This window comes from Miscanthus floridulus, chromosome 14 (assembly GCF_019320115.1).
Source record: "Miscanthus floridulus cultivar M001 chromosome 14, ASM1932011v1, whole genome shotgun sequence".
NCBI lineage: Eukaryota > Viridiplantae > Streptophyta > Magnoliopsida > Poales > Poaceae > Miscanthus > Miscanthus floridulus.
The window spans coordinates 82,719,094-82,731,508 of NC_089593.1; the positions used below are offsets into that span (position 1 = coordinate 82,719,094).

At 47.3% G+C, this 12,415-nt stretch overlaps 1 protein-coding gene and 1 long non-coding RNA gene across 2 annotated transcripts; both read left to right on the forward strand.

The window, feature by feature from the left end:
- The first annotated feature begins 2,173 nt into the window (after positions 1-2,173).
- LOC136504495 (uncharacterized) lies at positions 2,174-2,675 on the forward strand. The gene is made up of 3 exons (XR_010770894.1): positions 2,174-2,266; positions 2,351-2,459; positions 2,553-2,675. It is a non-coding gene; the product is annotated as an uncharacterized lncRNA (long non-coding RNA).
- Positions 2,676-4,176: 1,501 nt separating this feature from the next.
- Positions 4,177-7,666, forward strand: LOC136504494 (disease resistance protein RGA2-like). The gene is made up of 2 exons (XM_066499434.1): positions 4,177-6,701; positions 7,364-7,666. The coding sequence occupies exon 1, from the start codon at positions 4,356-4,358 to the stop codon at positions 6,252-6,254; it is 1,899 nt and encodes a 632-aa protein (XP_066355531.1). The 5' UTR covers positions 4,177-4,355; the 3' UTR covers positions 6,255-6,701; positions 7,364-7,666.
- Positions 7,667-12,415: the final 4,749 nt, after the last annotated feature.

Sequence of the window (12,415 nt, forward strand, 5' to 3'; positions counted from 1 at the left end):
ATCTGCGACGGTATCTGTTTCGGATTGTCCACGTTTTTTGGACAGCCCGAGGATGCGTAGATAAGGTTAGGTTCCATGTTCCGCTCCTGTCCGAGTCGGAGTTTCGGCACCACCTCCCCGTTGTTCTTCGGATACACACTCTCCGAAAAGGACGTGTATCTGGAGAACAACGGGGAGGTGCTGCCGAAATTTTGACTCGGACGGGAGCAGAACATGGAACCTAACCTTATCTACGCATCCTCGGGTGGGATTAGGACCTATCCTTCACCTATTAGATGGCAGGAACGCTTTGTAGATGCAAATGCTGGTTTTATTTCTCGCTTACATTGGCGCATGACAGAGGATGGCTGACCGTCAGTGGATGTACACGGGCTTTGCAAGTAAGAGCGGTGACTGGGTGAGGGGTGTCAATGCTTTCCTAGAGCTTGCTTTTGGCGCAGCTGCTAGAGGGTCATGTCGGATGCGGTGTCCGTGCAGCAAGTGCAAGAACAAGAAAAAGAAACAAAAGAGCCAGGTGTGGAAAGATCTTTACAAGAACGGGTTCGTTCCAAACTATACCCGCTGGATCTACCATGGTGAACGCGATCGTATTAGGGAGGAGGTGGTGAGATCCCTCCTCGAGGAGTGTGATGCAGATGCCGGGATGGCAGACATGATGGCAGACTATCACGAAGGACGATTTGCCGAAGGAGTGGAGGTAGAGGATGATCCAGAGGAAACCGCAAAGGCGTTCTACACCATGCTGGAGTCGGCACAGAAGCCTCTCCACGAGAAGACAACGGTTACGCAACTGGATGCCATTTCACGCCTAATAGCGTTGAAATCACAACTGGGCATTAGTCGAGACGGTTTCGATCTCGTGTTGACAGTTGTTGGCACACTGCTTCCGAAGGATCACATCCTGCCGAAGAACACGTACGAGTCACAGAGGCTCCTTCGTGCACTGAAGATGCCGTACGAGGGGATCCAAGCTTGTCCGAAGGGGTGCGTACTGTTCAGGGGAGACCACGAGAAAGCAACACACTGTCCAAAGTGCAAAGCCTCTAGGTATGTGGAGGTAGAAGGCAAAGATGGCAACAAAAATCAGTCTAAGATACCCGAGATGGTCATACGACACCTTCCTTTCATACCTAGGCTACAACGGATGTACATGACAGAGGAGACCGCGAAACAGATGACGTGGCACAAGAATGGCAAAAGATACACTGACAAGATGGTGCACCCAGCCGATGGTGATGCATGGAGACACTTCGATAACATGAATCCTGGGAAGGCTCTAGAAGCTCGGAATGTACGCGTAGCACTAGCAACAGATGGGTTCAACCCGTTTGGAATGATGGCGGCCCCGTACACTTGTTGGCCCGTGTTCGTGATCCCCCTCAATCTTCCCCCCGGCGTCATGTTTGAACCTAGGCACGTGTTCTTGACGCTGATAATACCTGGACACCCGGGCAACAATATGGGTGTCCTGATGGAGCCAGTGTGGGATGAATTGAAACATGCTTGGGAAAAGGGGGTGCTGACGTATGACCGAGCTACAAAGAGGAACTTCACTATGCATGTCTGGTACCAGTATTCAATGCATGACTTCTTGGCGTATGGCTTATTTAGCGCGTGGTGTGTTCACGGGAAGTTCCCTTGCCCAACTCTTAGGGATGAAGAGTCATGACTTCCACGTATGGATTGAGCGGCTCCTTCCTGCAATGACCCGGGGATACGTCCCCGAGCCAGTGTGGCGCGTCCTGGCAGAGTTGAGCTTTTTCTTCCGCCAGCTTTGTGCCAAGCAGCTATCTCGGGATGTCTGTCTTGAACTAGAGAAGGCTGCACCTCTATTGCTATGCAAGTTGGAGATGATATTTCCACCCGGCTTCTTCCTATCGATGCAGCATCTGATTTTGCACCTACCTCGCGAGGCTCGGCTGGGGGGGCCCGTGCAGTGCCGTTGGTGCTATCCAATCGAGAGGTGTCTAAAGCTTCTTCGGAAAATGTGTAGAAATAAAGCCAAAATTGAGGCTTCCGTGGCGGAGGCATTCGTGCTGGAGGAGGTGGCCACGTTCACACGGGCGTACTATACTGAGAAACTTCCCAGCCGGCACAATCCAACCCCTCGTTACAACGCCGACGAGAACTCATCGAACCTCAGCCTTTTCAAAGGGGATCTCGGAAGAGGTGGCGCAGGTACCAACAAGACATTGACCCATGATGAGTGGCACAGTATCATGATCTACTTGTTGTTGAACCTTGATGAGTGCATTCCTTATCAGAAGTAAGTTCTCAGTCATCTTGTTATATACGTCGTCACTATCCTGCACCTATTGATCAAACCCCCTTGTGTGTCTTGTTTTTTTAGGGAATATATTAACAGTCACTGGAGAGGCAATACGGCTCCTACCGAGCAAGAAGAAGACCATATTCTTAGACATGGCGAGCCCGATTTCATTTCCTGGTTCTGTAGAAAGGTATCATCCAAGTAACCTCGTGGCGAGTTTGAGATTGCACTTTGCTCCTAGGAGCGAGTAATGTAACGATCTATACCTGTCCTAACCTTGCAGGCCCAGACGGATCCGGAAATGAGTGATGATTTGAAACAGGTGGGTGGTGGCTTCTCCCGTAAGGTGAAGTCATTCAACGTTTATGATGTGAATGGCTATCGCTTTCGCACAAGAAGCTACGAGGAGAGTCGCCCCAACCTAAAAACCACGTGCAGTGGAGTTCGTACGCCTGGAACGGATGCAGTCGGGTTGGCGTTTCATTTGTTGTTCACTCGTTTCACACATGATCTACCTTGCCTTAACATTTGTGGGTGTAATATTGCAGGAGCAGATCGCACAAATGCAGGCCTACCAAGAGGCCCAGGAAGCGAGGCAGGAGGCACTACGTCAGCAGCAGGAGGCACTACATCAGCAGCAGATGCTGGCACTTTCGCAGCACTACCAGCGCCAGCTGACAGACCTGACCGGCTACTTCCGGTCCCAGATGCCGGGAACGGACGAGCCTCCTGCCTCGCTCTTCGCTCCACCAGAAGTTCCACTGTCTGCTCCTGCTCCTGCTCCTGTACCTTTTCCAGTGAGTATATTTGTCTGTTGCTTTAGCTGGTACGCCCATCATGCAGGTACTAATTACATCAATTGGCTTTTGTGCAGGCACAGTCGGCAGGTTCGAACCCGACTCCAGGTGCTAGCCCTCCACTGGGTCCTTCTCCACCCTACCAAGCTTACCCGACCTACCCCACGCAGCCGTACATGTACCCTCCACCGTCGCAGGGGTACTCCTCGTGGCCGCCTTTCCCGACGCAGCAGGGGCACTCCGGGCCGGCAAGCGTCACAGCGCCGCAGAACAGGTGGAACTACGGTACGTCTTCGCAGTCGGGTTGGCGTCTGTATGAGCACGGTGGTGGCTCTGGGACCCCTGGGGACGACGCACAGAGCTAGGTATCTTTGCTTCTCGCTTTTGGACCTTCATCGATGAACGTGTGGCACATTGGACATGTTATGTGCATGTTGGACTTGTATGGATTCGTTTTGGACATGTATCGTTGTATTTCGGGACCTTTATGTATGGATTCATGTGAAAACTGAATTTTATTGTTAAATGCGCTGTTTCGGTGATATTATTGTGAATTACTGTGTTCAAATGTGATGTGTATGCAATATGTGGCTTAAATGTGGTTAAAATGCAACTGAAATGAGGAAAAAAAATTGAAAAAAAAAATTGGTTCCCAGCTTTGCCGACAGGAAACAGTCGGCAAAGCTGGGTTTCCCTGACCACGGATTCCAGCTTTGCCGACAGGATTACAGGGCAGTCGGCAAAATGACCAAAGCTTTGCCGACAGCCCTGACCGACGGCTGTCGGCAAAGGCTTTGCCGACAGCCACTGTGCAGCGGTCGGCAAAGTCTTTGCCGACAGCCGTAGGTCAGGGCTGTCGGCAAAGCCTCGGTCAGGGTGACGGCGCCGTCAGCGTTTGCCGACTGTACAGCTGGCTGTCGGCAAAGGCTTTGCCGACAGCTTGACACGTGGCTGTCGGCAAAGAAGTCATTGCCGACTAATTCTTTGCCGACAGATCTTTGCCGACAGCCACGTGGAGAAACGGTCGGCAAAGCCTTTGCCGACAGGAAAACTGCCTTTGCCGACTGCTTTCGGCTGTAGGCAAAGGACCTGTTTCCTGTAGTGATATGGAGACCCATGATTGGATTACAGTATCGCATATAGGCTGGCAGCACATTACAGAGAAGGACATCATTGTTAGATCTCTGAGATTGAGTTATGATTGTCTGTCTGCAGAACTGCAAGCTTGTTTTAGATATTGTAGTTTATTTCCTAAAGGATACAAGGTTAGCAAGGTAGAACTGTCAAAAATGTGGGCTGCTTCTAGATTGATACCTTTTAGCTCATTGAAGCAAAAGAATATTGGCCTACACAAAACAAAACATGCTGACTTATTGAGCTCAGAGGTTGTGGGGGAAGAATACTTTGATGCATTAGTGAGAAAATCATTCTTTATCCGTATGTTAGAAACAGAACCTTCTAGCGGAGATCAGAAAGAATATTACATTTTGCATAATTTAATGCATGATTTGGCAGAACTCGTCTCTCAAGGTGAATGTGTAAGAGTGGATAGTGGTAATTTGCATAACATCAGCTATAAAACACGACACCTGTCTATTGCACATTTCAGCAATTTAGTGGCGATGTGCAATCATCAAGAGATATTTTCTTCTCGTTATGACGGAAATCCTCTATATTTGCGGACTCTTATCATACAATCTGAGTTTGCTATTGACAAAGAGGCTGAAATTTTCCTTGGGAAGTTCCTGAAGAGTTCTAGACACTTGCGTCTACTGTACTTGGGTGTTCCATCACTATTTCATGCACTTGATAGTGTTCCCAGTTTAATTCATCTCCGTTATCTCTTTTTATTTTCATGTGACGAGTCTCATCTTCACAAACTCTTTGGATTGTATCACTTGCAAGTGTTCAAGCTTGAGTACTTCACAGGAAAAGAGGCAAACTGCACTGCTATACATAACTTACGTTTTTTGCGCTGTCTGCATATTCCTGACAATGTGTCATCTTATATCCATCAAATTGGGAGGTTGACCTCACTTCAGGAGTTACATGGTTTCGAAGTAGTGGAAAAGGATGGTCAGAGATTGAGTTCATTGGGGAGTTTAAAAAGCTTGTGCCAACTCAGCCTAAGAAATCTTCAAAATGTCTCGAGTTGTAAAGAAGCTTTGGAGATCAAATTGAAGGACAAACATCAGATGCAGTATTTGTCACTGGTGTGGAACAAGCACTTGAAGGAACCAGTGAATCGAGATGATCAGATTATTGATGATCTTGAACCAAACGAAGAAATTCAGCAGTTACACATTCATGGTTACAACGGAGTCAAACTTCCATTTTGGATTGAGAACTCGTTGCTCATACACTTGGTGTCACTTGAGCTTGAATACTGCATGAACTGGAAGAGCCTGCCCTCTCTTCGAGAGCTTAATTCACTTAAGTATTTGATTTTGGACAACCTTTTTCAGTTAGAATACATAGGTACATTGCCCGAGCTGCATCTTGAGGCTGTCGAGTCAGATAATGCTTGGCTGCCTCCATTTCTCAGTACTCTCATAATTCGATGGTGCCCAAAGCTGAGGGAACTTCCTGCTATACCATGTTCCCTTGAGCTACTAGTTATAAAGCATGTTCAGCTTGCATTTCTGCCAAGAATACAGCAGAGATATACTCTTGCCAGGGATTCAGCATCAGTAAAATCTCAGCTTACTTTTTTGCACATAGAAAGTTGTGCACGTTTGACTTCTCTGGATGAAGGTCTTTTAGATCAGCAGGAACAACTTCAGTCTCTTACAAGATTGGTTGTAAGGCATTGTGAAAGGCTACGTCATCTGCCAAAGACAGGTTTCACAGTATTAAATCACCTTAATTCCCTTGAGATAGTTGCATGTCCAATACTAAGGGATGTGAAGACCAAAGACAGTCTGCTGCCTGCGTCACTCAAGAACTTGGATTTGAACCCTTGCGGTGATATTGAAGCATCAACTCTCATGTCATTGCAGAACCTTACTGCTCTCAGAAGGCTAACATTGTTCAACTGCACTAATATAGAGAAACTTCCATCAGTTGAAGTGTTTGGGACTCTGAACAATGTCAATGATATATCACTAGCTAGATGCAAAAACTTGTTATCCTTGGGTGGGCTTGGATCCGTTGCCTCCCTAAGAGTGCTATCAATCGTAATGCTGTAATAAGCTGAGTTATTCACAGTTGCCACAGGATGGCTGCTCCTTTAAGCTACAGAAGCTCATAATCGACTGTCAAGCTCTATTATCAGTGGAGCCACTAAGGAGCCTCAGACACACCAAGGAGCTTCAAATTGGTGATGATTATGAAATGGAGTCACTGCCTGGGGAGTGGTTGCTCCAGAATGCTGCTTCCTTATGTTCCATTCAAATAGGAGTTGTCCAGTCTCTTTGCTCACTGCCAAATGAGATAGAAAAGCTTGAGCTGTTACAGAGTTTGTGCATAGAAAGTGCCCCTCAGATTCAGTCACTCCCTCAACTGCCTGCCTCACTTAGCAAGCTGACAATCCGGGGCTGTGGCCCGAATTTTTTGAAACGTCATGAAACGGATGGTGAAGATTGGGACAAGATTGCTAACATTGCTAATTGTGGATATCAAACCCTACTCTGAAGGTGTGCTTTTATTTCTCCTATCCTTTTCAATTTGTTATGTGGCAATTGTGTGATCATGTAGATATTTGTCTCTAAACCATCTGTAAGTGTGATTATGTTCTGGAAAAAGCTGATTCTGGACAGTTCATTTATGTGGATGGTGTGTATAATACAAGATCAAATTATGGATTACTAGAGGTAGGTTGTTTGTTTCAGCTTTTGGGCAGAAGATGGAACAAAAAGGCCTAGAAGTTTACCTGATGGAGCATCATCTACCAAAACCATTAATGAGCTAAAAGAAAAGGCCGAAACATTTCTTTCAAAAAAGGCCCAAAGAATTAATTGATGAACTCCATCTTCATCAAAACCGTTAGTTCATTGCATTGTACAATAGCACTAGTAATTTGGTATGCTACGATGCATTGGTCCTGATTTATTGCAATAATAAGATGAATTTGATCATATATTTTAAGTATATAACAGCCCCATCTGAAATTTTGTATTGTATCAGAGTTTCAGCTTTTCCTGCTATAAAAATTTCATAGAGAATAAAATACTTGTCCACCCAGTTCTGAATTGAAGAATATTCATTCTGAAGATGCAGAATTTTTTGTTCCCATTTCTGGCTATAGATTTTTATAACTTACACTCCAAAGATCCTTAACATACTATTACTCAAGCAGGCACGGGCTACAGTGATGATCAGGTTCAAGATTTTATCAACGGCAACAGTAATCGTCAGGTTATCTTGATAGACTGAATGAGGTACTGATGATGACTGATGAGTGGTGAAGTATCTATTCCGTACTTTATTCGGGAGGCTGGAATATGAGCTTTTAGAATTTAGATAATATATACTTGCCAAATGAAACTGCCTAATGAATGTTCTGTGTTGGCCGCTGTTTTGTGCCAATGGTGGATCAGTAATTCCTCAGATGATAAAAGATTCGATCATCAAATTAGTTATGCAATACTTCGGTTTGGCCTGACACTTCGTACGGAGATTTCGGTGCCAGTTCTTTTCCCTGTTGTCCTCTTTGAACAAGTAGCCAGTTTTCTTTTCCTCTGCAGTGCTATGCCGATTCCCATTGATCAGGGGGTGGATGTGTGATGTTCCCTGGCATTTGGTACAAAAAGTGATTCGAGGAAAGCACCCAAGTATGAAGCAATCTTTTTCTTAAAAACGGAGCACTCTAGCAACTAGACGACGCATTGAAGCCAGCAGCTGGCCTAATCTCATAAGAGCAAGGATAATAATACAACCAGTTGCTGGTTGTAAAAATCTTTGTAGCCTATCTCTCAGCCCACTTATATACAATAGTTAGTTTTTTACTATTAATATATGGCTTACTTGTTTTTTTCCATAAAGTTTTCTTAGTTCTAGTGTCTAAACCGGTTATAAGTTTACGACCCGATTCTCCTTTCTATCTTCCCTTCTCTCTCCTCAATCTCAGCATTCAGTTTGCTTTTTGTTGTTGTACTTGCGGATCACATGGCGTCGCTGGCACGCGTGGCCACGTATCCCAGAAGTTTATAGGGAATGAAAGCACGCGTGCATATGAATGTCTACGTTCACCGGCTATCTAGAAATTCCTAACATTTTAGGACAGTTGAAACATTTGTAACTATTAAATGACTGTTTCAGTCCTTACACTATACTTTTTTAGCTCAATTTCATCTGTCAACTATACGTAGCTGTCTCAGTGTCCTCAAACTTTTCTTGAAGTGACAGCATGACATTTCACCTAGGACGAGGAATAAAGTTAAACGGAAAAGAAAATTTTGAGGACACTGAAACACTTACGTTGGTAGTCGACGGATGAAATTGAGCTAAAAAGGCAAAGTGTAATGACTGAAATAGTCATTTAATTATAGTATAAATGTTTCAACAGTCCTAAAATGTTAGGAATTTCCAGATAGCCGGAGTAGGAGTCATCACCGACTTGCAAAAGTAGATATTCATATGCATGCATGCTTTCACCCTGTAAACACATGTATACCATACCTATATGAGCTGCTCCGATTGATCTTGAAATTAAACAGTCTTTACATAGGCATACCACAGAAAGAACTAACTCTTAAAATAAATCCATGAAAAATATAAACATCCACAAAAGTATAAACACCCGTATAAGTTGAGGACTTAGAGGACGAAGTCAGTTTTGGTACTTACTTACATCGGTCGCTCCCGAGTCGGCCCGTTAGGGTTCCGCCGCCCTGGTGCTCCCCACGGCGCCGCCGCCGTAGCTCCGGCGCCGGTGGTCCCCTCCCTCTCCCTCTCCCCCTCACCCTCCCGTTCCCCCATTCTTCCACCCCCCGGGCCTCTCCATCGGTGCGCCACGGCCGGCCATGGCGGGCCTGCCGCGCGGGCGGCGGCCACGACGGGCAACGCCGCCCCAACAGCGCCGGCGCCGGAGTCCGTGACCCCACCTCCTCCTCCTCCTCCGCGCTCCTCCCTACCTCAGCTGGAGCGCTTGGCGCAGCCGCCTGCCGGCGCGCGGGCTGCGCCACTGCAGTGCGCCCCCGGTGGCGGCGGGTTGTCCGGGGCGCGGCATGCCACCGGGTCGTCGCTCCTGGGATCCTGCGGTGCTCTGCCGCAGCCGGAGCCAGCATCCACCATGGGGACGGCATCCTGCCACTCCACTACGGCTGCCTCTCTGGCTCCAGCAGCCACCCTACACACCAACGCCGGTTCCGCCTCTGGTAAGGCCCCTCTCTCCCCTGACGCCGCCCCTTCTTCCCCTCCGCCAGCCATGCGGTGGGATGAGATCTCCCTCACAGACTCTGACGAGCGCTCCCCCTCCCCCTACCTCGAGGTTGCTCGTCGGGCGTTGGCGCAGCCTGCATCGGTGGGCGCGCCTCCCACAGTCAACGCCACGCTAGGTCCCAGCGAGGTCGCCGAGGCCAACCCAGGCATGGCGGTTGATGGGACGGCCCGGGGTTGCCGTACCCGGTGTGGGCGTCGTCAACCAAGGCATCGACTAAGGCGCGCGAGGCCGGAGGCCGGTCGCGGGACTCGTCGCTTCGTTCCGGCGGCGGAGACCTGGCCTGTGGAGCGGATTCCGGTGCACCAACGGCTAGGTCCTCGCTGCAGGGCCACTGCACCTGACGCGGATGGGCCACCACGTCACGCCCAGCGCCCGACCCGCCCCACCGTCTCCTCATCGCCCCCTCCGCACATGGCATCTCCGGCGAATGTGGATGGGTTCCATCTGATCGAGAGCAGGCGCGGCTGGATGTAACGCCCGTGGCCGCCGGCGTCAAGCCGTCGACGTGAGCACTACGAATGGCACGGATCAGGGAGGAACGCCGGCGAGGTAAGCCCCTGCCTTAGCATGTTCGTGTTTACTTTTTCTTCGATGTGTTTCTCTTACAGAGTTCTGGCATTTGTATGCCGGTAACAGGACACTGGCCTATGGCCCACATGACAGACACTGAGTACAAAGCAAACAATGAAAAATACGCCAAGTCTAATAAGAAGACGTCCTATGCCCTGTTGTGTCACCTGTGACACTTCCCCCCGCCGAAGATGAAGCTTGTCCCCAAGCTGGAGCATCAGGAAAGCGTTGCCTGAGAACATGATAATCTTCCCATGTTGCAGTAGATGGATGCAGACCAGTCCAGCTAATCTTGACTTGAGGAATGGTTGTGTTCCCTTTCTTGACCAGTCGCATGTCAATGATCTTGTCTGGCACAGCTGCTGCAGCTGCTAAGCCTGTAGTGACTGGTAGTGTGTCAAACATCAGAGTGCAGTCTGGCACAAAGGGCTTTAGCTAGGAAATGTGGAAGACTGGGTGAATCATATGGCCCTCCGGTAAGTCCAATTTATATGCAACTGAACCCACGCGTTCCAGAACTGTATAAGGACCAAAATATTTGTATGCCAGCTTGGGAAAAGGGTGGTTGGCCGCTGTAGATTGAGTGTAGGGCTGTAATTTCAACAATACCTGATCACCAACAGTGAAATGACAGTCAGTCCGTTTCCTATCAGCCAGCAACTTCATTCTATTTTGAGCTCTTGCTAGATTTTGCTTGATGGATTGCAAATGAAGTTCCCTGTTCTGAATGACCTCAGCTACTGATGGAGAAGTATTTTGTGGTAGCTGAGGTACTGCACCTACATTTGGTTCATACCCATAAAGGGCCTTGAAAGGGGAGCAACCTAGTGAACTGTGATAGGAGGAGTTATACCACAATTCAGCTAGGGACAGCCAAGATTTCCTAGGCCTTGGGAGAGTCTTGCACTGAACATCGGAGAAACATTTCCAAACACTGATTTACTCTCTCCGTTTGTCCATCCAGTTTGAGGATGATAGGCTGTGCTCAAGGCTAAATTGACTTTGTACAACTTGAACAGTTGTGTCCAGAAGTGGCTGACAAACACTGTGTCTCGGTCACTGACAATAGAGTTTGGTAAGCCATGCAACTTGACTACATTATCCAGAATACCTGAGCAATAGTGCTGGCAGTGTAAGGATGCTTAACTGGAATAAAATGGGCATACTTAGTCAGCCTGTCCACAACCACTAAAATGACACTGTAGCCATCAGATTTGGGTAAACCTTCTATAAAATCCATAGAAACATCTCTCCAAACTCCTTCTGGCACAGGCAAAGGTTGCAACAGACCAGCTGGATGTTGTAATGAATGTTTAGCATGCTGACAGACTGAACATTGCTTGATATAACTCTCGACATCCTGTCTCATACCCTTCCAAGCAAAATGCTTCTTTAGTTTAAAGTAGGTAGGAGTAATACCTGAATGGCCTCCCAAAGGACTTGAATGAAAAGCAGCAATGATCTTTGTTTGTAAAGATGAATTCTGGCCAATCCAAATGTTGCCATTGTGTCTAATGAGACCCTGCTCTAGACTGAAACCATGAGCATCAGGGCTAGACACAGCTAATTGCTTCATCAGTAGCTGAGCTTTGGGATCTATGGTGTAGGAATTCAAGACCTCTTGAATCCAAACAGGCTGAACAGTTGAGACTGCTTGAACAGCCAGGAGATGAGCTACCCTGGATAAAGCATCTGCAGCCACATTTTCTTTGCCTTTCTTATACACAATCTTAAAGTGGAGACCCATGAGCCTAGTCATAGCTTTCCTCTGCAGTTCAGAGTGTAGGTTCTGTTCATTGAGAAAGCTTAAAGACTTGTGGTCTGTGAGAATAGTGAATTCTTGTCTTTGTAAGTATGGTCTCCATTTCTCAACTGCCATAATTAAGGCCAAGAACTCCTTCTCATAAATGGAAAGTGATTTGTGTTTCTCCCCAAGAGCCTTACTAAGATAAGCAATGGGCTGTCCCTGCTGCATCAAAACTGCTCCAATACCATCATTACAAGCATCAGTTTCTAGAGTAAATGGTTGAGTGAAATCTGGAAGACCCAAGACAGGAGTTCTGGTCATGGCCATTTTGACCTCATCAAAGGCCTGCTGAGCTGTTTCAGACCAGGCAAACTGCTTACATTTGAGCAACTGAGTAAGAGGTTTAGTAAGCAGTCCATAATGTTTAACAAACCTCCTATAATATCCAGTGAGTCCTAGAAAAGCTCTCAGCTCAGTGACTGTAGTAGGTACTGGCCAATGTAGCATAGCAGTGATCTTGTTTTTATCAGTGGCCACACCTTGAGAAGAGATTATGTGACCCAAATATTCTAGACTATCTTGAGCAAAAGTACATTTAGAAGATTTCAAGTACAACTGATGCTGTCTAAGGGTGGCCAACACTTGCTCAA